Consider the following 26,319-nt stretch of genomic DNA (forward strand, 5'->3'; position numbering starts at 1 on the left):
CCCTTTTTCTGTGACCTTGTTCGCGTGATCCCTCTTCTAAAGCCAAAGTAGATTGTCTTCACCAAATGTAGTTGTTATGAACTAACAACCCTTTCAATTTTGTTAGGGACTAAAGAGACTTTGTTGGCACTAATAAAAGAACAGCAATGGCAAAAATTCACCAGACCATGGTAAATTCAAAATAATAGTTTTTAATTAAACTATTCATAACATTTCTTACATTTCTCTAAACTAACTCTAAATTTAACCCCACTATGTGCATTTGTAAATGTATTAAAGTCCAAAACTCTGAAAGGTAAATTTTAAGACTTCAGCATCATTTTAATCTTGCTTGAAGGTCTTAAATTTTCAGTTCAGAAATAATTATAAAGCACTTTTAAACATCATAACTTCAGATCTCTTTAAACTCACAAGTCTTGATGAGCTGTCTTTCAGAGGTATTCTTCAGACAGGAGTAACTATTTTTTGGGCACAAATGAGAAGTGGTCTTACTTAATTAAAACCCACTTATGTTTTATCTCCTGTGAATAGGACAATACAAGTTCCGTCTTTCCAGGAGTTCCAAGTCTTATTTCTTCAGTTTTCTTCCGCAATGAGGTTAAACTCTATTTTCAAAAGAGCAGTCGGACAGTGACTTATTTCAAAGCCACTTATTCTGTTTGCCCCTTTTTTTCAGGAGTAACATAGGCAGCTTTTTCCCCCCGCAAGAAATATTGCTGCTGGTCAGACATGCATCTTACGGGATAGTAAGTTTCTTTAAACTGATTTCTTTGTCTTGTATTTCAATAATATATTTCTGGTTAATCTCTCTTGCCACATGGTATGTGATATCATTTCTGTCTTTCCATACTAATGTGCTAAAAGCATATAAGTCTACTTATTTATAGAATCAAAAAGTTCTCTTCTGGTTCTGGCCTGTCTGGAATTTACAAACAAAATGGCTTCTTGTATACTCAAGCAAACAATCCATTGTCCCACTTACCTCCAGAATTATCATAAAAATCTTTAATCTCTTCTCCTTCAACTGCAATCAGCAGCCATTCTGTCTTTCAAACTGGCTTTTGTGGTCATTGGTGCTTAAAATGCAAATACCTTTGATGCTGAAGCCAACTGCTTGCTGCAAAGAACCATGTGTTTAAAATGCTAATGTGTTGTCTTTGTTTCCTTGACCACCTAAAACTAACTTATTAAACCATATCTAGTTAAAATATAGTTTTAAAATTAATCTAAGGATTAATATTAACACAGTGTATTCCAGATTCCAAATAAAACTTCGTCTTCATGTTAACTCTTAATTCTCATTCCCTATGTTTTGTATTTGTGATCTCTAATTAATCGACTCCTGTGGTGAGGATTTTAGTCCCTATTCTGCTGAAGTGTCGCATCAAGTCAAGTTTATTGTCATCTTGATTTTACAACCCGATGAAACAGCGTTCTCCAGTCCACAGGGCAAAACATGTAGATACACAACAAGACATAACACACATACAGACAAATAATATTTATAGAGGACAAGTATTTTATATATAAAAATAAATTAATATTGTTTTGTCCAAATGAGAGTCTCAGATGGTTGGTGTGAGCAGTTCCTTTTATCATTCAGCATTCTCACTGCCCGTGGAAAGAAGCTGTTGGAGCTGGATCTGTCAATGCAGTTGTGGGTCAGTAGTGTGAACAGGAGTGGGCTGAGCATGCAGCTTTGAGGTGCGCCAGAGCTCAGCATGTCAATGCTCGATATTCTGCTTCTGACCTGGACAGACTGGTCTTTCCAGGATCCAGTTACAGAAAGGGGTGGTGAGTGCCAGTGAGTACAGTTTCTCCAGCCTTTGGGGAATGATCATATTAAATGCCAAGCTGAAGTCAGTGAACAGTAGCCTGGCGTTATTTTCCAGGTGGGCCAGGATGGAGTGAAGCGACAAGGCTATAGCATCATCTGTGAAACGGTTTCTTCTGTAGGTGAATTGAAATGGATCCAACGTCTCTGGGAGGTGTGCTAAATGCTCAAAGCTTTTCATAATGGGCAGTAGTCATTGAGGCCTGTTATTGTCACCCTCTTGGGTACCTGGATGATGGTGTCTGTCTTGAACACTGTGGGAATGATGGACTGCTGCGGTGAAGTGTTGAAGATGTCTGTGAAGACCTCCCATCAATTGGTCTGTGCAGTCCTTCAGTACCCAACGAGGTATGTTATCTGGTCCCACCGCATTGTATGGGTACTCGTCACCTCAGCCGTGGCTATGCAGGGGGCTAGTTCATCAGGGGGACACTGAGCAGTTCTTCTCATCAAACTGTGCATAGAAGATGTTCATCCTCTCCGGAAGGGAAGTGTCATTGTCATTGTAAGTCTTGATCCCTTGTCACATGCGCCTTGTGTGGCTGGTGACACACAGCTGTCTGGATCTTCTGTGCGTTCCCATGGTTTGCCTTCTGGATTGCATTGAAGAGTTCAGCCCTGAGTGACCTGAGTGCTGTCCTGAAGGCAGCGTCGCAAGCTCTGAGAAGGGCCCAGACCTCTGCATCCACTCGTAGTTTCTGTCTATCCCTGATTGTGAAGCATTTCATCTCAGTGACTTCCTCAGTGCACTTGCTAATGTCGCCAGTCACTGAGCTCATGCACTCTATATTTACATGACTGTTGTAGATGGCCGCCTCCCTGAAACAGCTCCAGTCTGTGGTCTCAAAGCAGCGGTAATGCTGCTGTGCTCCTTCCCATGACCCTGCCATGTTCTGATCTTCCTGTGAGCTGACCTAGTTTGCTTTGCCAGCAGTCAGTATGCTGGGGTTAGAAGGATAGATATGTAATCTGAGTAACCAAGGTAGGGGTGAGGTGCAGCCTTGTACACCATGGATTTTGGTGTACACCCTGATCCTGGGTGTTCACACGCTGTTTAACATGACTGATTCGTACAGATTTTCAGTGATCAGAAATCCTTCAACCAGCAGCGCCTTCCATGTTAATTTCCTCTATTGCCCTTATTGTCTTACAAAGAAGTTGCAATATTTAAAGTAGGATCTCATCTCTCTTTATTCCAACATTATTAGAATTCATGCAGCCCACAACTTTAGGTTGCTTCTTCAGTTTCAGTGACATTCTCAACCCTGATGCTGGGGAGAAAACTTATCATTCTATAGTGACATCCATGGCAACAGACAATCTTCCACAACTGCACTTTATTGAATTTCCTGTCATTCTTCTTCCTCCTTGCACAATTGAGTATCAGGTGATGTCGCCCTTACTCCCAGCAATATTCACAAGGAAAAGTCTGTTAGTGAATGAAATTCCTAATGATTATGATGTGGTGTGAATATATCATTAAATGTACTGTTATATTTACAAATGTTGATGATAAAAATATTTTATATTTGGGAATAAATAAAAAAAGTAAGACTTGGAGAAGGATAACTCAAAAGTTGTAGGGCTAAGATGAGACTGGATTAGTTGGTGTTTTAAGTTGGAAATAAAATCCAAGCATTTTGCCTGAAATAAAAAAAATTAATAAGAATCTGGTTATGTATTTTAGGACGAGCATAAAGTCAAATAAGTGCACACTTTTGATTTAATTCTTTAAATATATTTTCAGTTTTAGTCTAAGTACAAATGCTATCCATTGTACTCAGTAGGCACTATTCCACTAACAGCCTGAAGATGGATCAATGTATATGTTAATATTGAAGAACCCAAGGGGAATACTGTGTTAGTTGAACATATCAAACCAACATATGGAGATAGAATTGTTAAAATGTTTCATTTGTAGATGTGGTTAAACACATACACATGATATTCTGACCACATGATGTCTTTTCCTCATCTAAGCTGATGAAGGAAGTCTTCATTACTTTTCCTGGATGTAGGCAATCATATCCCTGAGTAGAGCAATGCTGCCACTTATCTTTTTCTTTTAATTTACTTGCCCACCTATTGGCAGCAGGACTTTCAAATGACAAGGCAGAACACAGAAATTGTGGAGGAACTCAGCAGGTCTCGCAGCATCCACAGGAGGAAAAGATATATTACTGATGTTTTAGGCTTGAACCCTTCTTCAATTTGTGGGAAGAAGCAGTCAATGCCTGAATAAAAGAAATAGCAGAGAGAGAAGTACAGGCCAACAGACAAAAGGTGATAATTGGATATGGAGGAGATCAGAAGAGAGGAAAGGTGAGAATAGATAGGGGGAATTGGGTGGGTTGGATTTGAATGAAGAGCTGACGTAAAGGAGACAGGGAAAAGTGAAGAGAAAGAGCACTACAGTAAACCAGAGAAGTCGATGTTAATGGGTGCCAAGGCAGTATATGAGATGTTCTTCCTCCATTTTGTAGGTGGTCTCATTCTGGCAATGAATGAGTACATGGACAGACATGTCAGCAAGTGAATGGGGCAGGGAAATTCCCCACTATAGCATTGGACAGAACTGAGGTGCACAACGAAGCATTCTCCCATTCTGCATCCACTCTCTCAGATGTAGAGAAGACCTAATGGGAGCACCGGATGTAATAGATGACCCCTGCAGATTTACAAATGAAATGTTTCTTCACTTGGGAGGACTGTTTAAGGCCCCAAATGGTGGTGAGGGAGAAGGTGTGGGAGCAAGTGGAGGAACTCCTGCAGTCATAGCCGTATATCCAAAGTGGGAGGTTGGTGGGAAGGGAAGAGTGAACAAGAGAGTCATGAAGGGAGCGGTCCCTGCTGAAGGCAGATAAGGGAGGAGCAGGAAAGATGTGTCTGGTGGTGGGATCATGTAGTAGGTGACGCAAATAGTGGAGGATTATATGTTGGAAGCAGTGCCTAGTGGTTGCTTCGCTTGCAAATGGCAAAGCCACAGCTCTGGAAGTCCTTCACTGAAGCCCTCTGCCTCTCTTTCCTCTTTAAGATGAGTCGACAAAGCTATTTGGAATTATCCACCGTTCTTCTACCTTCATCATATTTTGTTTGAAAACACTTCTGAAGCACCTTGGTTCTATCCAAATGCAGCTTTTCATTCTTAATCTTTATAAAAATGGAAAAGTAAATAAAAAAAAGGATGATAATTGATTTCATGTATGTATTCTCAGAATACATACATGTCATCACATACAATCCTGAGATAACTTTTTCCTGCGGGCGAGGCAGAATGACCACTAATTGGTAGTGTAAAAAATGAACTGTAAACAGATAACAAATGTAAACAAACAGTGCAATACAGGACAAAGAAAAGCAATAAAGTGCACAAGAGTCCTTAAATGAATCTCTGATTGAGTTTGTCATTGAGGATTCTGATGATGGAGGGGTAGCAGCTGTTCCTGAACCTGGTGGTGTGAGTCTTGAGGCACCTAGACCTCTTCTGATAGCAGCAGCGAGAACAGAGCATGTGCTGAGTTGTGTGGGTCTTTGATGATTGTAGTGTTCCCTGTAGATGTACTCAATAGTGGGGAGGGTTTTGCCTGTGATGTCCTGAGCTGTGTCCACTACCTTTTGGAGAGCTTTACACTCGGGGTATTGATGTTCCCATACCAGACCATGATGCAGTCGATCACCACACTTACAACTCACCTCTGTAGAAATTTGCCAGGGTTTCTGGTGTCACCAAACCTCAGCAAACTCCTGAGGAAATGGAGACGCTGACGTGCTTTCTTCACGATGCCATTGGTGCGTTGGGTCCAGGAAAGTTTTTCCGAGATAATGACTCCCAGAACCTAAATTTTCTCACCCTCTTCACCTCTGATTTCCCAATGATCACTGGATTTTATACCTCTGGCTTTTCTTTCCTGAAGTCAACAATCAGCTCCTTAGTTTTGGTGACATTGAGTGCAAGGTTGTTCTCGTTGCACCATTCAGCCAAGTTTTCAATCTCCATCCTGTTTGCTGACACATCCCCTTCCTTTATATAATCCACTACCTTGGTATTGTCAGCAAATTTGTAGATGGTGTTATTGTTGTACCAAGCTAAACAGTTGTAAGTGAGTAGAGCAGAGGGCAATGAACGCAGCCCTGTGGTGCTCTGGTACTGATGGTGATTGAGGAGAGGATATTCTTACCAGTCCTCACTGATTATGGTCTGGAAGTAAGGAAATCTATGATCCAATTACACAGTGGGGTGTTGAGTCCCAGATCTTGAAGTTTGCTGATCAGTTTTTGAGGGGATGATGGTGTTAAATGCCAAACTATAATCGATAAAGAGCATCCTGATGTATGCATCTTTGTTGACAAGGTGTTCCAGAGCTTTGTGTGGAGCCAGTAAGATGGCATCCACCATAGACCTATTTCTACAATAGACGAACTGGGATGGATCCATGTCACCGTTCAGACAGGAACTGATATACTTCGACATCACTTGATTTTGTTTCCTGGCTAACAGAGAACACACTGGGCACCACTATCCGACCAGATAGCTTTACCATCCATAGACTGGATTGGAACTCGGATTCTGGAAAAGGGAGAGGAGGCATTGTGCTCTTTTTCGTTAATACTGGGTTGTGCACGGACATTGAAGTTATGTCGACCTCATGCACTACTGTCTTAGAATAAATCTCAATTAAATGCAAACCATATTGCTCCATTTGCTGATGCCATAAGAAGGATTTTGAAGTATATGGACCAAATGCAAAATGCCAACTTGGTTAGCATGAACAAGTTGGACCGAAGGGCCAGTTGTGTGACTGTGCCCTTTTACAAGCCATCACAAGGATTAGCAGTTGATTTTACACAAAGTAGAGTTGGTCTCTTCATTCTTTCTTTACCAACCAAGGGCAGTGATACTTCTGAACAACTGATTAACTTGCTCATACAAATCCTCTGTGACTCTACTATTTATTTAACAATAATATTTATTTATTTTAAAATTTATATATAAATACCATGCATATGTATCATTTGTCTGTGTGTTATGTCTATATGTATATTGTCAGTGTTTTACACCCAGGACTGGACAACACTTTTGACAGGTTGTTCTTGAGCAATCAGATGATAAACTGATTGAACTTGTAAACTCTAACATTACAGAAAAGTTGAAAGTTTAAAAAAGGAGCTCATTGTTGTATGTATATTTGCTCCTCTAACTAAAAATTAAGGTATGGAAACTTTGGAAATGTTTACCTATGCAGTGATACTATATTCTGGATTTATTTATTTTATTTATACATTTATTTTTAAAAATACTTTTGAACAAAACTTGTTTATTTTTTAAAAAAATTTAAAAATTATTGCAGAAGTAACCTTTAGAATTCAAAACATTACTTTGTGTGCATTTTTTCATGACTCCTAGGGTGCTTCCACTTCAACCTCCGATAATTTTGGTCATAGAGCAAAGCGTGCGAGGGTATCAGGAAAGTTGCAGGATCTTGCAGGTAAGAAATTCACTGAAATAGCAGAAATATCTACTTATTAATGTGGCAGCATTGTTCAAAAATGTTTTTCCTTTATTTCTTCATGATGCATGCTATTCTTTTTTTCTTGGAATGAACTTTAAAATGACAAAAATTGTTATGCCATGATTTCACATTTTTTGCTTTGTAACTATCAGTTAAGGGAGGATAGTGGCAGAAGGGGAAAAGGCATAATCAACCATTGGAAGATAAACATGTGATATACAGTAGTTCAGGTTGTGCAGATTGTAAACCCAATTTGATTAATTGGTATGATTGATGGGCATTAAACATAGTTAGTGAAAAAATGGTTAAATGGCAATTGATCTTGGACCCTGGAGCCAAAATTGGCCACTGCTGCATCGTGAAGTAAATGATTTAGCTATGATGTTGCTCTGCACCTCACTTCCTTGCACCCCTTCTTTAAAATCTTGACTCGTGTATGACCATAAAAAATAAAGATGAGGAAATATAGATTGGTTCAAAAAATTGTTATATTGATCAGTCTGGCAGAGATGAGTGGAAATTTTAAAGTGCCATGAAATTATCTGGCCCATGAATTAGTTTTCCAAAGCTGGTTGATAAGGAAGGATACAGTTAATCAAATTTTTAGTCATTTGATAAGTCCAAAACTATAGACTACAGATGCTATAATATAAACCAAAAAGACAAACTGCTGGAGAAACACAGCAGGTCAGTTAGTGTATGCTAGTTTATTGACTCTTGGACTATTATAGATCCTGTCAGAAAAATTCAATGAATGTTGTAGAAAGTGTATTTGTGCAAATTGTTTTTTTGGATTTTATATTGTACATGTACAATATAGATTAAAATAAGGCTTTGTTCAGTTTCTATAATTATTTTATAATTCCCAAACATTGCAGGGTAGAAGAGTAATTGGTCTATATAATTTTCTTTGCGTAAGTTGCTGTTTCTTGATAGTTATTTCAGATCTCCTTTTTTAAATCTTTAGCTTGAATTTCAAAAGCAATTCTCTTAAATTAACTGTACTATATCCGTGATGAACATTTGTATGTTCCATAGGCCTCCTCCAATTTATCCTTTCCCTCTTTAGATCCATATGTTACAATATGTAAACAAATACATTTTGAATTATTTTCATGTTTACGATCCTATATTTGTGTTTACTTTGGATCAATAAACAATAGAAATACCTTTACCATACAAGATTGTGGCAGCTCGCCTACCAGGAAATTGAACCAGCTCAGCAAGTCTCGGGCCGTGCGATGACATCACCTTTGGCTATGCATGGCGTGGGGGTGGCTGGGAGCCCGGGATTTTAAAAATGTGTGCAGGTCCAACAGTAAACTGTTTTTTCCATTTGAACTAGACTGCGACTCTTCACTTAGCACCGCAAAACAGCATCCACAAAATCATTTTTGATCTTGCTCTTCAGAACATAGATATTGAGCCTGCTCGTTATTTGTATTTGAATATTTTATCCTTGTAAATCTTTGTCTCATTTTTTGTTTCTTCTGTGTCTTTAACCAATATTCTTTGCTCAGTTAAATCCTACCTTTTTTACATTTATTTGCTCTAGAAATGCACTATTGTTTTGTTTGCACTATTTACAGTACAAGTCAGATTATCCAAAATGGTCAGGATTGGGCTGTTTTCAGATAACTGGTTATTTTTTAGAAACAGCCCAGTTGCAACAACAAATCACTTGTAATGGTGTTTAAACAACAAGGGAAAGATTTTAAAGCATGAAATAATGTTTAATTCTCATCAAAAAACAACCTGAACAAAATAAGATAAATCCAACACCAAAAACTCAAAATTCTACTCGGAGATTTTTCCAAAATTCCAAAAAATTTTCAACCTGTGATGTCAGTTCGGCTCCAGAAAAATTTTGGATAACTAAGATTTTCTGATTGTTTCAGATATACTAATTTGTCCAAAATATTTAGGATGCGAAATGATGTCATTTCAGCTTCAAAATTTTTCAGATAAATGAGGATTTCTGATTTTTCTAAAATACTCAATTATCTGAAAAAATTTTCTGAGCTGAACAGATGTCACTTCCGTGTCCAAAAATTTCAGATAACAGGATTTTGGATAATTGGAGTTGTACTGTATTTTGATATAAACATGTCTAATTATATGCTCACTAACCTTTGCATTTCTATAGTTCTTCATTTCTTAACTTCCAAGGAATACTACTCACTACTACAAAATGAACTCCCAAAAGCCTTTTTGTTATCTATACTTGGATAATTATTAATTGTTTATTCTGGATAATTGATGTTAGCTTGACCCATATTTATCCTAATCAGTGATAACCTATTCACTTTTATAATCTGTATCTTGGTTTCTTAATTTAACAGGCCCTTTTGGCCCATGAGCCCACGCTGCCCAAATACACCTACATGACCAATTAACTTGTAAAGCCCATATGTCTTTGGAAAATTGGAAAACCCAGAGCACCTGGAGGAAACCTATGCAGTCAATTCAGATTTAAACTTGTCACTGGTACAGTAGTACTGGTGTACTAACCGCTAAACTAAGCATGCTGCCTGTGATAATGTTTCATTAAACATATTAATTAGCAGATTGATTTCACACCCTTTTAGTCTGCTTGGTGTTAATTTCTGAGAATCCTATAGAAATTTCTCCTCTCAATTTTCATAGTCTTTCATCACAGAAACAGGCTCCTTGGTGGTCAAGTTGTCCACCGAGACTGGTCCCATTTGCCTCCCATTTGGCTTGTTTTACTCTGATCCTTTTCTATCCTGAGTACATGTATTTTAAATATTGTAATTGTACCCACATCTATCACTTCCTCTTGTTCCACAAACTTGATGTTTTTTGTGAAAAGTTTGCCCTGTAGCGGCCCACGCACGGAGATGTGGACTGGCCCACAAAATAGCCGACGGACACGAGGACCTGGGGTTGACAAAGGCTGTCTTCCCAGGTGACCTCCCACAGGACAACAAGATGGAAAACTGTGGTGGGAACACCAGCTGATCCCAGGCCGGCACTCCGATGATGTGGGGCCCCAATGGCCAGTGCAATAAATCAGTCTCGGCTTCAAGGCTTTGGTGTCTGTGTCATTCTTCTCCATGCTCGTATAGCACAAACACTACATTGGTGACTCCAACATGTCCAACCGGCAGTTGGACTCGAAGATGACGGATCAAGTGGAGTCAGTGACTATCCACGCGATCTCACTCAGGCTCCCAATGCTTTGGGTGTGGTTCGAACAGGCTGAGGCTCAGTTCCAGGTTCGACACATCGCTACCGAAGACACCTGCTACTTCTACGTCGTGAGTGTTCTCGATCAAGACACAGCGGCAAGGGTCATAGACTTCCTACAGTAGCCTCTGGAGCAAGGCAAATAAGTGGTCCTCACAGAGCTTTTAACCCGCACTTTCAAGCTCTCCTCTCTCGAGCGCACCGTTCGATTGTTGCTTATGGGGGGGATTGGGGGACAGGGCCCCATCCGTCCTAATGAGCGAGATGCTCGCTTTAACCGAGGGCCACAAACCTTGCATGCTCTTTGAGCAGATCTTTCTTGAGCAGCTGCCCGAAGATATCGAACTCTTGCTCAAGGGCGAGGACTTCAGTGACCCTCAGAGAGTTGCGGTCCAGGCAGAGAGGCAAGTGAACACCCCAGGACAATTCTGCTACTGTCATCAGCAATAGGGTGCAGAGGCCAGTCAATGCCGCCCATCCTGCGGCTTTCCGGGAAATGTCCTGGCCAACTGTTGTTGGTGGCTGCGGCGGTTGGCCCACGTGATAGCCTCCTCTATGTTTGTGACTCCTTGTTGATCAGACATTTCCTGGTCAACACTGGCGCCAAGATAAGTGTCCTACCCCCCCCACCCCCCACCTCAGGCCTTGACACCCATAACGACAAGCAGGGCCCAGCACTGAGGAGAGCCAATGGCTTCTCTATTTGGACTTTTAGTACCCGCACCATTCCTCTTTGGTTCGGCAGCAGCCACTTGACGTGGACTTTCACCCTTGCAGCAGTGGTGTAACCGCTCCTGGGGGCCGACTTCCTTCAGGGCCACTGCCTGCTTGTCGACCTCAAAGGACAGAGCTTGGTGCGCGCCAGAACTTCTTAGACTCTGCTTCTGGGGGAAACCAAGCTATCTGCCCCCACCTTGAACTCTAATGCTTTCAGACAAAAAATTTGCCTGCTTCCTGGTGGAGTTCTCCTCGATAGTGGCACCTCAGTTCTCTGCGGCCAAGCCAAAGCACAGAGTAAAGCACCACATTTTGAATGAGGGCCCCCCGCTCATGCCAGGGTACGCTGGCTCCCTCTCAAAAACTTCAGCCTTGCGAAGGAGGAGTTTAAGAAAATGGAGGAACTAGGGATTGTGCGGCACTCCGACAGTCCCTGGGCCTTACCCCCCTTCTCATGATGCCAAAAACAGCTGATGGATGGATGGAGGCTATGTGGCAGCTACCGCTCCCTAAACGAGACCACCATCCCCAACAGATATCCCGTGCCCCACATCCAAGATCTTGCTGCCAACCAGGTGGACCTCATCCGAGGGTATCACCAAATCCCAGTTCACCCCCAGGGCATCCCCAAGTCTGCAACTATAACTCCCTTTGGTTTGTTTGAATTCCTTCGCGTACCCTTCGATCTAAATAATGCAGCACAAACTTTCCAGCAGCTGATAGATGCAATGGGCTGCGATCTCCCAATTCCATTCATATATTTGGATGATATCCTCATCGTTAGTTGTAGCTGCAAAGATGACGCCGCCCACCTGAGCCAACTGTGCACCTGCTTGAGTGAGTTCCGCTGGCGATTAACTCCATGATGTGCCAATTTGGTCTGGACACTCTTGACTTTCTGGGGCACAGAATAAACAGACACAGGACTACATCCATTCCCAAAAAGGCACTTCTCCAAGCCACACACAGTAAAAGGGCTGCAGGAATTTGCCACTATAAATAAACTTTTACTACAGTTTCATACTGGCAGCGGCACGCATATGTGCCCTCTCTTTGCGTTGATGACAGGCAAGTGAAAGAACATTACCTGGGACGATGGGTCTTCGAGGGAATTCCAGAATGCCAAAGATGCGCCGGCCAATGCCACCCTCCTGGTCCACTTCAGACTGGAGGCACCTACCATCCTGACTGTTAATGCGTCCAGCTCAACGGTAGGAAGCATACTGGAACAGCTCATTGAAGGGCAGTGGCAACCCCTGGCCTTTTTCAGCAGGTACCTCCGCCCCCCAGAGCTCAAATACAGCGCTGTCGACCAAGAACTATTGGCCCTGTACTTGGTGGTAAGACACTTTCGTTACTTTTGGAAAATCAGTAATTCAAGGTCTTCACAAATCACAAGCTGTTGACCGTTGCCTTCCATAAAGTATTGAACGCGTGGTCGGCCCACCAAGAGATACTTGTCCTTTGTGTCTGAATTTACCATGGACACATAGCACAACGCGGGAAAAAACAACATGGTAGCCGACGCTCAGTAACACCCTGCGATTGAGTCGGTCTACAGCCTGTCCCAGGCTGAAGCGCAGCAGCAGGATCCTGAGAACCCCACGTATAGGACAGCCGGCTTCAATCTCGGTGGAAGACATCCTCATCACCCAGGTAGCCTGACACTGCTGTGCAACGTCTCTACTGGCACCCCTTGCCCTATCGTTCCAGCCAGGTTTTCATCCCATCCACAATCTGGTGCACCCTGCCGTCTGAGCTATGGTCAAGATGGTAGCTAGCAGGTTTGTCTGGCACAGCCTCTGTAAGCAGGTCAGCCAGTGGGCCAAAACTTGCATGAACTGCTAGTCCTCCAAAGCACAGATTCACACGAGGGTGCTCTCACAGACCTTTGAAACAACGCGAGGCAGGTTCAGCCATGTACATATTGACATAGTGGGGCCGTTACTAGTTTCCTGTGACCATGGTTGATCGCTCCATGTTGTAGCCTGAGGTGGTCCCGCTGGCTGATAACACCACAAGAACCTGTGCCAGGACACTTACGGACACATGGGTATCCAGATTCAGGGTCCTAGAGCACCTAACCTTAGACGGGGGCACCAATTTTACATCTGGGCTCTGGCTAACTTCTTGGGGACACAGCTCCACCACACCACGGTGTGTCACCCTCAGGCCAATGGATTGGTGGAGTGGTTTCACTGGCACCTCAAGGCAGCTTTGATGCCCCGGCTCAAGGGTCCCAACTGGGTGGACAAACTACCTTGGGTCCTGCTGGGGATTCGTACCGCACCAAAGGAGGACTTTAATGCCTCGGCAGCGGCGCACTCTTAATGATTCCAGGGGAGTTCCTGACCCCTGATAAATGCCCGGAAGATCCCGTGGCAACCCTTGAGAACTTGGGGTGAAAACTGAGGTCCATGGTCCCACAGCAACCCCACAACACAGCCAGCCCAAACATAACATCCCCAGGAACATAAAGGCATCAATGCGTATTTGTGCGAAGGGGCACACCCCAGCCGCCCCTACAATGTCCTTTTGAAGTTCCCTAAAGGGTCATCAGCGACAATGGCTCCACCATCGACCTCGACATCAGCGATAAGGAGAAGACTTTTACTGTTGACTGCCTGAAACTGTCATATCTGGACTGTAATGAGCCAGTCTCCACTCCTCCCCCGCGGCAGAGGGGCATACTGCCCAAGTCAACAGACAATGGCCCAATCGCCGGTTCTTTGGGGAGGGGGGGGGGCGTGATCGTGTAGCAGCCAGCGCACAGAGAAGCAGACCAGCCCACAAAATGGCTGACGAATGTGGCGACCACGCAGATCTGGGGATGACACTGGCTGTCGTCCCAGGTGATCTCCCACACCATGGGAATATGGGGAACTGTGGTGGAAACAACGGCCAATCCCAGGCTGGAACTCCAATGGCATGGGGCCCTGATGACAGCACTGGGGCCCATTTAAGCACGACGCCAGTGCTATAAACCCATCTCAACTTTAAGGCTTTGATATGCTTCTAGTTCTTCACGCTTGCATCGCGCGGATGCTACAGCCCCACATATTCCTTTAAATCTTTCCCCTCATTTTAAACACGTGCCTTCTTAGTTTTGTGTTCTCTCTCCCCCTCTCCTGGGAAAGACTATGACTATTTACCTTTTATCTGTATCCCTCATATACCTTCATTAAATTACCCATCAGTCTCAAACACTTCACGGGAACAGAACCCAGCCATTCATCATGATTTAAGTGAGTTTTCTGTATTCTCAGAAGGGAGAGTGAGCAGCCAGATATCGTGGTCCATGTAGGGACCAAAGGTGAGGGAAGGAAGGGTGAAGAGGCCCTGCAAAAGGAGTTTAGGGGATTAGGTACAAAGTTGAAGGACAGGACCTCCAGGGTTGCGATCTCAGGACCGCTACCCGTGCTAGTGAGGCTAGAAATAGGAAGTTAATGCAGCTAAATATGTGGCTAATGAGATGGTGCTAGAGGGAGGGTTTCATGTTTCTGGACAATTGGACTCTGTTCCAGGGAAGGTGGGATCTGTTCCGATGAGATGGTTTGCACCTGAACAGAAGGGGGACAAACATCCTTGGTTTGTTAGTGCTGCTCTGAGGGATTTAAACTAGATTTGCAGGGGGATGGGAACCAGAGTGTTAGAGCAGATAGTGAGGTGGAGGAGGATAAAGAAGACGTGAGGACTGCAATGTATAAATAGAAATCAAAGGTTTGTGCGCAATAGAAATCAAAGGTTTGTGCGCAATAGAAATGTTCTCGGGTGTATTTGTTTCAATCTAAAGATTATATTGGAAAGTAGATGATCTTATGGTATGGATTGGCCCATGGTATTGCAATGTTATTGCTATTAGAACCATGAAACCCTACAGCACAGTAAACTGGCCCTTCAGCCCTTCTATCCTGTCCCAAAATATTATTCCGCTAGTCCCATTTATCTGCACCGTCCATAACTCTCCCGAACTCTTCCATCCATTTCTCTATATAATTTATTCTTAAATCTTAAGTACGAGCCCTCATTTACCATGTCAGATGGCAGCTCGTTCCACACTCCCTCCACTCTCTGAGTGAAGAAGTTCCCCCAATACTCCCCCTAAACCTTTCACGCTAAAGCCATGTCCTCTTGTATTTATCTCTCCTAATCCTTCGGGTCCATGCAGTGTTCCAACAGATTAATCTCAATTCCTCACTCTTTTTATTTCCTGCAACTTTGTCTATATGGCCATGCTAATCAAGCTTGTGCCATTTGCTTGCACTTGTCCCACATCCCTCTAAAACTTTCCTTTACATGTACCTGACTAAATATCTTTTGAACATTACAATTGTCCCTCTGTACCACTTATTCTGCCAACTCATTCCATATACCTGCCACCCTCTGAGTGAAACAAGGTACCCCATTGGGTTCTTCTGTATCATTCCCCTCTCATCCTCAATCTGCCATATAATTTTCGCTTCCCTACCCTGCGAAAAAAAACTATTACTTTATCTTGTGATTTTTTTTCTCACTCGAGTCCATAATTGTGAAGTACTATTCAACAATTTATGAAAATTGTTATTGAACTTTATTGTTTGTTTTGTCTTTACCAATTTTTTTATGCAGCTTTATTGATTTTGAACTTTTCAAAATTACTGACAGTCCTCTAGAATTGTGGTTTAAAAATGAGCCCAAAGCTCAATTTTCCTTTTTTTTCCCCACATGAAATGAGAAGTTAAAGCTCTGAGTGTTCCCAGGAGGAGATATACATATCTTCAGGATTTGAGGTGCCTTAAATTCTTCCTTAAAATCAATAAAAATGAATTTGGGAGCTCTGATTCTTGATTTTGGATAGAAGTGGTAAATCTTTCTGCACTGTGGTTGTCAATTAACTGTACAACTTATGGGCGAAGGCGTACCTTCAGAAAAATAGAAAATAAACCTTAATTAAAAGTTGTTTAAAAATTGGAATATTTATGATTGTCTACCCTGTCAAAAACAGAAAAATACACACAGAACCATAGAGCATACAAAATCACGCTAGCAGGAATGAGTGATATTAATGACAGTTCGACCATGACACCCGTGTCAATATCAAAACTCATTCAAAGATCACAGTGAAACAGCACAGTATTTATACAGGTACACAATCCTTTGACATCTAAAATCCGGAAAGTCCATAAAACCGGACTTTTTTTTTGGAGTACTTGTTTGGTGACCCGACTCCCACAGGTATGATGTGGCAACGCTTGAAAGGTAGCCCGCTACTTACCGTCAAGTGTCAGTTGTGGTTCAGCAATCGTAGAGAGAAGATGTCCATTTGCTGTGTTTGAGTTGTTTCTTGTGACTTTGTATATAAAAATGTCAAAAGGAATTGCAGAAACCTCAATCGATAACAGTGAGAAAAAGAAAAGGAAACATTTTTCATTATCAATAACGTAGAAAATGGAGTTACTACAGAAACTTGATCGTGGCGTGTCTGTACACAGGCTCAGTGAAGAATATGGTGTTGGAGTCAGCACTGTGTGATTTAAAGAAACAGAAAGACAAGTTACTGAAGTCACAGTGATGATCACAAACTTATGAAAAATAGGAAAACACTAGATAGGGCGAAAAATGAAGATAGTGACCGTGTGATGATAGAATGGATTTGACAACGAAGAAGGGAACATATGCCGCTGAACGGCTTGTTGGTAGTGAAACAAGCTAGAATGTATCATAAAGAATTGAACATTGAAGGAGAGTGTCAATATTCAGAAGGTTGGCTGCACAAATTTAAGAAGCGTCATGATGTAAAACATCTGAAAATCTGTGGTGAAAAAGCTTCTGCAGATTATGAAGCTGCGGAAAATTACATCGACGAATTTGCCAAGATCGTATCCGATGAAAACCTTTCTCCTGAACAAATTTACAATGCTGATGAAACAGCTTTGTACTGGCGCTACATTCCAAGAAAAACTTTAACAAAGACAGATGACACAGCACCAACAGGTTTTAAGGATGCTAAGGAAAAGTTAACTATTCTTGGATGTGTCAATGCAGCAGGCACACATAAGGTGAAGTTGGCAGTCATTGGAAAAAGCCGAGATGTCTGAAAGATGTACTTAATTTACCTGTGCATTATTATGCAAACAGGAAAGCATGGGTAACCTGAGAAATATTTTCTGACTGGTTCAATAACCACTTTGTACCAGCGGCACGAGCTCATTGTAGACAAGCTGGACTGAAAGAAAACTGTAAAATTCTTTTGTTTCTGGACAACTGCTCTGCACATCCCCCTGCCGAACTTCTTGTGAAAAATAATGTTTTTGGCATTTACTTGCCTCCCAATGTGACATCTATTTTACAGCCTTGTGACCAAGGAATTTTATGCTCCCTGAAGAGCAAGTATAAAAATCATTTTATGAACTGTGTGCTTGAAGCAGTTAACAAAGGAGTAAGAATGCAAGATTACCTGAAAAGAGTTCACGCTTAAGGATGCCATTTATGCAGTTGCTACTGCTTGGAATAATGTTGATAAATCAACAATAACAAATGCTTGGCACAGAATTTGGCCAATAACGATGTTTGATGAAAACGATCCTATCAACGATGAGTTCAAAGGATTTTGTGTCACTAATGAGAAGAAGATGATATCAGACCTCCTAACTTACGCTAAAAGTCTATCGGATGGAAGTCTAAGTAAGCGAGAAGAAGCGGATATTGAAGAAATGCTAAGCATTGACAATGATGCACCTGTTGTGCATTCCTTGAGTGATGGGGAAATTGCTGAAATGGTGTTAAATACAGATAAGAATGAAGATAGTAGTGGTGATGACATAGTGAACACAGGTGAAAAAATTCCTATAGATGATATGGTGAAACTTTGTGATCAGTTAATAGCTGGCCTTAAACAACGTGCATTTATCAGTGAGCAACAGATTATGGGAGTTTACTCAATTAAAGAGACATTGCTTGGACAAAAACCTATGCTGATGAGACCGATGACTCTTGAAGATGTCTGTAAAAATGCCTCCTCTCATAGTGCTACTTCATCACTTAAGAATCCCATTCTTGGCGCATTGTTGGAAGTCTGCCTGCAATCTGATTAAGGCATTAGTGACACTGACAAACGACCCTCTTCCACAGCTTAACTGCAGCTACGTATTTAGTCTAGTTTGAACAAATTTACGGCTATGGCATTTAAATAAACTGCAATAGTATTTGTATTCTTTTTTTATTCAAATTAGTGTGAATAATTACACGTCTCTCTACCGAAATATTGCGGTAATGTGTATACTTATGGATCATGTATTTTCATTTCAAATTATCCCACTACAGGTATTTCATTTTTCATTACCAGTATATTACTCTATAAATAAATTGTAATAATGTTTTCCCACTGATTGTGAGGATTCAAATAGGAGGTCTGTTTTAATGTCTAGTTTACAGTCGTGCTTTCGTTCCGAAATCTGGAAAAATCTGAAATTCGGAACACGCTCTCCCCCAAGGGTTCCGGATAAAGGATCGTGTACCTGTATTATTTTTGACATATCTGTTTCAAGTTAATATGCATGTCTCTTTGAATTCATTTGAACAATGATATGACAATTCCTTGCGAACACCAAACATTCAGTGTATCTGATTTTCTCCAAGCTCAAACAAGACATGATATCTTGTATCCAATGCATGGGTTTCAGTGGTCAACTATCTTTTCCTTTAATTAAAATTGCTTGTCTGGCTATCAACAAGAGAAAAGTTACAACTCTTCTTGGAGTTTAATTCAAGGAAATATTTTCTTGTGTCTTCTCTTAAGAAATGTAAATGATTGATGTCAATCTAGTTAAAACTTCACATCTTACAAACAGATGAAATTCTGTCTCGGAGGTCTTGTCTCAAATACACTTGTCTTAAATCCGTGTCTGATGTACGAGTTTCAAGATTTAATTAACACATGTTAATCTGATGTCTCGGGAATTAATTGAGTTCTTAGGAAAAGTCACATTTAAGCTTGGTGGTGAATGAGAGACATTATTGGTGCCTCTCGTTGAAACGTGGGGCATATTTCCTTTAATATGCTTTCTTGTGCTTTGACAGTTGTAGTGACAGACAACTGTTAGCTGCGTGGGAAATGTTTATGAATAAAGCGGGTTCATTTTGATAGATACTACTTGATCTCTTCTTCGCGTTAACAATGTGTTACTTTGAATGGCCCTATCTAAATGCTAATGTATTAGTCTGGGTTGCTGATTTGACAATTTTGGTTTGATTGTTCAACTCCAAGTCATTAACTCTTCTATAACCTGTTTTGAACAATGCACATTTTGATGTTCCTTTGGTCAATCAAAATCCAGTCTAGTATGCGGAGGGAGGTGCAGTTTGTGGGACTGTTTCTAATAGGCATAGCCGTGACTCTTTTGAAACTTTGGGTTAATGCAGAAAATCTGTATTAATAAACTCAATTGCTTCTGGATGACTCAAAAATAGAATATCTTGCATATTGGGCCTTCAGCTATGTAAATTACATTTTTCTTGAGGTAAAATGTTGTGTCCATAATGCATTTCATCTTTAATAGCATCGCCAGCAGAACAATATCTTCAAATAAAATTGCCAGATGAGGTCGTTATGAAGATCTTCTCATACCTACTTGAACAGGACCTTTGTAGAGCTGCTTGTGTGTGTAAACGCTTTAGTGAACTAGCTAATGATCCAATTTTGTGGTAAGTAGGCCTTGCTGTATCTGCCTAGCTCTGAAAGTTTTTTTAGTCATTTTAGTCTGTATTATTAATATAGACATTTCAGCTTGTGCTTACTTGATAGATAAATTTTGTACAATAGGGTCATGCCTTTCTTTTAATAGTCACTATTCTTGAACAATTCATCAGGTTACACTAGAACCAAGTCGATTGTTAGTTAACTGTTTAAAATAAAACTATGTGCAATATTTATTTTGACCTTAACTTATCAATAACGTTAAGATGCTTACCTAAAATTGTTTTCATCTTGAAAGTTCAAATAGATTTTCATTTGTTTTTAGCAGCAATAGAAAACATTTTTATTGAACAAAATGGTCTATGTTTGAATTTTTTCATTGACCCTTGTTGACTTAGAGTTGAAAGTAACAATGGGGTCTAGTTATATTTCTTGGAAATAGTGAAGGTGAGTGTCTTGATCGTCACAGGGATAAACTCAGTTTCTCTGTTTCTCCAGTTGTGTTTGTAATTTTATGACAAAATACAGGTATACCCTTTTTTACGAATACTCCCTTTATGAAAATTAATTTTTACAAAGAAATTTGTGTTCACTTTTACGAAAAGATTTGAATGGATTTTTGCTTTTATGAAAATAGCCTTCAATAGTAGTGAATGTGTCTTCGCTTTACACCATTTCAGCTTACAAAAGGTTTCAAACCAGTGCTCTAGTTTTGTAAAGCAGGTATACCTGTATATTAAAGAAAACTGTAAGATTATGCAAGTTTCCACCATTTGATTATCTTCTCTGTTTTCATTCAGAATTAAGTTACTTTATTAGACAGCGTTGATAGGTCCAATCCAACTGGACTGATCAGGCCAACTATGCTTAGCTGGCATCAGTAAACTTGCACATAATATAGATGGAGTTCAGTCTAACTGACTCTCTTGATGGGTGAGGCATTTTTCAGTGAATTGGTTTTGGTTGCATTCCCTTGACATTTCTACTGGTTTAGACATAAAGTAAAGTAATTACAACTATCAGCTATAATAAGCAAAAGTTGTTCAAATGTTCTCATGCTTTGGGTCCAGTCTTTTAAAACCCAATTTTTACTCCACTGTTCATGTGCTCTTCGCAAAGTTTTCTTGTGACGTCTAGTGGGTGAAAAATTGAGTAATACTGATTTTATTAGTAATAAAGTATTTTTGAGAAATAGCCAAATGAGGTTTCTGTAGTTCAACCCTTGTGGATACAGTTAATAGCTTCACTACTTGGTAAGCTATAAATGTTATGAAGTTATTAATCTCTGTATCATTTCATCAGAATCTATTGATTTTTATTTTGTTTTTGCCAAATCATTTTTAGAATTAGAGTGACCTTAATTTATGAGATGATTAGATATACAATTGATTTTAAATTAAGTCTATAATTTGTTTTAGGATTCATAAGTAATATGGTTGTGAATTTTCAAATGCTGTGTACGAATCCTTTTTCTTCTCTCTGAAATGGAGGAAGTGTCCATTGGGAGAGGAAAGAACTGTGGTTGGGAGAGAAAAAGTACTCACATGGGAGGTTGCTGTGTTTTTTAGGCAGGAATAGATCTAAATATTTAGGAATTGAGAGAGCATGTGGCAATCTTCAGCAATTCAAAAACATAATCATTTAACGGAAAGGTAGAATTTGTACTTGCTTCAAGTGTATTGTTTTTCATCATAGGGATTTGGCGATGAAAGATTTAACATTTGTTTGTAGCAGGAGACAAAGTAACAAATAAAAGCAATTGTTGGGCAAACTGCTAAATTTCTGTTTGAGCATTTTGGGAAGCTTTTTGCAGGGCTTCATCTCATTTAGATGTGGTGGGAATGGAGTGACTTGTTCTCAATAAGAGGTCATGCAAAATTCCATTTAGGCTTTTTATGTCTGCCACCATCCAACCCATCCTGTTGCCTTAATATTTGATTGAGTTGGTCAGTTAATATTTTGACAAATAATGATGGAATTTGACATGTATATTTTTATAAATGGCCAATAATGTTATGTCTCATATTTTACTCCCAATAATCTGCCTCCTATCAACGTTAGGATTTCCCAAGTTTAGTCTAAGCTTTGTTGCATTTTAACCAAAGTCACTGTGCTAATTATTCCCCTGTTTGCAGCAGTCTGCATTGTATTTGGATTGCAAAATTTTCAGTCTTTGGTATGTCCTCTTCTTTAATAGCTTGGGTTACATAGCATTATGTCCTGGTGATTCATTGAGTTTCAGAGATCCTAAATGTAGTATTAAACAGTTATGATATTCATTGAATTAATTGGTGAACAATATTGGAGGGTGGTTTTAAAAAAATCAGTCAAATGGAACCATAGAACACTACAGAACAGAAACAGGCCTCTTTGGCCCTTCTAGTCTGTGCTGAACCTTTTTTTGACCTAGTCCCACTGACCTGGACCTAGTCCATAGTCCTCCATACCTCTCCCATCCAAGTACCTGTCCAAATTCCTCTTAAATGTTAAAATTAAGCCTGCATTCACCACTTCACACCCCCACCACTGTCCCCCTAAATTTTTCCCCTTTCATTCTTAACTCATGTCCTCTGATCTGTATCTCACTTATTCTCAGTGGAAAAAGCATATCTACATTTACTCTGTCAATCCCCCTCATAATTTTGTAAACCTCTGTCAAATCTGCTCTCATTCTTCTGCACTCCAAGAATAAATTCCTAACCTGTTTAACCTTTTTTTGTAACTCAGTTCCTGAAGTCTGGGCAATCTCCTAGTAAATCTTCCCTGCATTCTTTCTATTTTATTGATACATTTCCTGTAGTTAGGTGACCAAAAACTACACACAATACTCCAAATTTGGCCTCACCAATGTCTTATACAACTATATCATAACATCCCAACTCCTATACTCAATACTGATTTTATACAGGCCAATATGCCAAAAGCTCTCCATGATGCCACTTTCAAGGAATTATGTTATCTGTATTCCCAGATCCCTCTGTCCTACTGCATTACTGCAAACCCAAAATCAGTTCTAGGCCAGACTGAGTGAAAACAGTATCTTTAGAAGCATTTTTATGAATTTGTCTATTCAGTCGGAAAAAGCTATGCAAAACAAAGAGTAAGTCGGTCACGTCAAAATTGGATATTAATATTCTTATTAGCCTGTGAATCTAGATTTATTTGGCTGATTCATCAATTTAAATTCACTAGTTTGCTGTTGCCTGTGTTGTAATGTTCTATGGTCTCTGTCCTTGGTTGCCTTTCAGTAGCCTTGCCATGATTCTTTAGCACTTATAAGTGGTTAATGTTGGCATCCATTGGAAGGTGGGGATATTCAAAGTGTTTTCTGCACATTTAGGAGCGAGTTTGAAGATTTATACTTGAATATGGATTGTAGATGCTTGGATTGTGAGAAGTGAATTTGATATCCATATATTTTATGAAGAGGTTGAAGTTGAAAGATGTGACTCTTTGGCCCAACCCTGCCACTCTTGTGCATGGTTTGCAGAGAGTATTTTGCTGATGAGTATTTTGGTTTCCACCCTGTCTGTTTTTTGCCTGTTGGAATTGGGATACCATCCATCATGTATGTTATGCCAAGGGCTACATGTACCAAATGAATTGAGTTTTGCTGAAAAATGTGGAAACTATGATGAACATGTTGGATAGAACTTGCACACAAGTACTTTGATGGATGATCTAGTGATACTTGGGCCTGAAAGTAATTGTAATATCATCCAGTTTACTAGAAGTTCATGGTTTGCTCCATTTCTTGGCTATGTTTTGAGATATATTTCAAATGTTGTCATACTTGAAGTATAGAATATAGACTAATTATCTTTCCAGGAAACGGTTATATATGGAGGTGTTTGAGTACACCAAACCAATGATGCACCCAGAGCCAGGCAAATTTTATCAAATTCATCCTGAAGAATGTGAACATCCAAATCCATGGAAAGAAAGCTTTCAACAGTTGGTAAGGCATTATGAATACCTCTGAATTTTTTTTGAGAAAATTTGAGAGTTGTTTTTCAATTGACATTTGGAACATTTTTCCTTTTATTTGAGAGCAGAACTAGGTTAACTCCATCTTGACATCACTGAATAATCATAGGTCCAAAATGTTCATTGTGTATTGAGTGTTTTGTGAAGGAGAAATGCTTGAATTCAGGCAAGAGTAGATAATTTTTTTCAGTTTATGTAATGCCGTTGTGAATTCAGTTTATCAAGGTGAAAGAATAAGCACACAAGTTAATAAGCACATTTTTTGAATTATTGATCAGTGAAATATTGTGTGGCATCAATATTTCTAGTGTTCTGTTTTTATTAAATTTAGTAGAATAGCAAATTACTTTTAGCTTTGTTAATACTCATCCTATTGCTAAAATTTAAAAAAATTGAGAGAGAATCCTTACCCATTTCTATTCAACCAAGACCTGCAAAGGACAAGATCTAAGCAAAGACAAGGAGAATGATGGATTACAATGGGGATGATAAAGCAGCCTGCATTTCTCTATATTACTCCCAAGAATATGAACCTAGCAAGCTAGATTAGTAACCTGAATGGAATGAAAATCAAATTAAAAAGCACTACAGAAGAGATGATGAACAGAATATGCCACAGAGAGGAAAGACTGAATGAGAGTGGAGCAGAAATAAGAACATTTATAGAGGAGCAAAAATATTCAGAAGCAAAACTTGAAGGTCTGCGGACACCATGGTTGAAGTAAAAACACAATGCTGGAGAAACTGAATAGGTCAAACAGTGTCTGTTATATAGCAAACATAAAAATACATAATCATCATATCTTGTGTGAGCCCTTCAGCAAGGTATGGAAATATGTTGGCATGTGTCCAAATTTTTAAAAAAAGGGTAAGGGGGAAGGAGCATGATAGTAAAGGGTAATAGGTGGAGAAGGAAGGGAGGACACAGCATTAAGCAAGGGGAGGAGTGATATAGAGAGGGAAGGGGGTGGAGAGCTGAGGGAAAGTAGGTACCTGAGATCCTGGGGGAGCTAAACTGAGCAGGAAACCATGAGGCACAAGATGGTGGGAGGCAATGTGGCTGTGGAAGCAAGTTAGAGTGAGTACATGGTAATTTTGCATGGGATTGGGGGGGGTGGTTGAGAATCAGAATGTGAGTGCAGAGATTAGGGTAGAAGGGAACCATGGTGTTGCAGTCGAGAAAGAGGAAAATAGAACAAAGTCAAAAATAATTTGCAGCAAAGAAGACAAAAAGGACTGGTAGGTGAAAGGACAAGATAATTTGCTGCACAATGGAAATAAAGAGAAATCGGTAATTGATACTGATCTAAGGGTACTCTGCCTAAATGCATGGAGCATTAGGAATAAAATAGATGACCTTGTAGTACAGCTACAGATTGAAAGACCTGACACTGTGGCTATCACTGAGACATGGCTTAATGATGGGTGTGATTGAGAGCTGAATGCCCAAGGATACACAGTGTATAGGAAGGATAGGCAGGAAGATAAATTGGGTGGCGTGGCCCTGATGGTAAGCAATGATATTAAATCATTAGAAAGAAGAAGCATAGAGATAGAAATGGTAGAATCCTTATGGGTTGAATTAAGAAATGGCATGGGTAAAAGGATCTTTTTGGCAGTTATATACAGGCCCCCAAACAGCATCAGGAAGTGGACTACGAGCTACAGCTGGAGATAGAAAAGTGTGCCAGAGGGAGGGAGAATGTCAAAATAATTATGAAGGATTTTAACATGAAAGGTGATTGGGAAAGTCAGGAAGGTCTGGATCTCAGGAGAGAGGATTTGTAGAATATCTACAGAATGTCCTTTTGGAGCAACTTGTTGATAAGTCCACCAGGGGATCGGTGATGTGTAATTAACCTGAGGTGATTAAGGAATTAAAGGTAATGGAACCCTTAGGAAGTAGTGATTATAATATGATTGAGTTCAGTTTCAAGATTGAAAAGGAAAAGTTGATATGAGGTGTGTCAATATTTAAGCGGAACAAAGGGAATTACAGTGGTATGAGAGAGGAACTGGCTCAAGTTGACTGGAAGAGTAAACTAGATGGGAGGATGGCAAAGCAGAATTGGATGATATTCTACAAGAAATAAAGAAACCGTAGGATAGATATATTCCAAGAAAAGGGAAAATTATGAATGGAAAAATGGCACAAATATGGCTAACAAGAGAGGCTATAATAAAAGCAAAAGGGAGGACGTACAAATAAGCAAAAATTAGAGGAAAAATAGAGGACTGGGTAACTGAAAAACTTATGGAAGAGACAAAGAAAGTCATTACGAAAGAAAAGATAAATTATGAAAGAAAGTTGGCAAATAACATACAAAAGGATACTAAGTCTTTTTTTTAAATATATAAAGAGTAAAAGAGAGACATGTTTGAAAAGG

General features: G+C 40.1%; 1 protein-coding gene across 6 annotated transcripts in view; it reads left to right on the forward strand.

Moving 5' to 3' along the window:
• Positions 1-26,319, forward strand: part of fbxo11b (F-box protein 11b) — a 184,952-nt gene that overhangs the window by 75,124 nt on the left and 83,509 nt on the right. For all 6 annotated transcript variants that reach the window (XM_069931037.1, XM_069931040.1, XM_069931038.1 and 3 more), the window contains 3 exons: positions 7,239-7,320; positions 19,809-19,953; positions 23,774-23,903. In XM_069931037.1, the coding sequence (XP_069787138.1) occupies positions 7,239-7,320; positions 19,809-19,953; positions 23,774-23,903 (357 nt within the window). The remainder of the gene's footprint in view (positions 1-7,238; positions 7,321-19,808; positions 19,954-23,773; positions 23,904-26,319) is intronic.

This window comes from Narcine bancroftii, chromosome 4, assembly GCF_036971445.1.
Source record: "Narcine bancroftii isolate sNarBan1 chromosome 4, sNarBan1.hap1, whole genome shotgun sequence".
Classification (NCBI taxonomy): Eukaryota; Metazoa; Chordata; class Chondrichthyes; order Torpediniformes; family Narcinidae; genus Narcine; species Narcine bancroftii.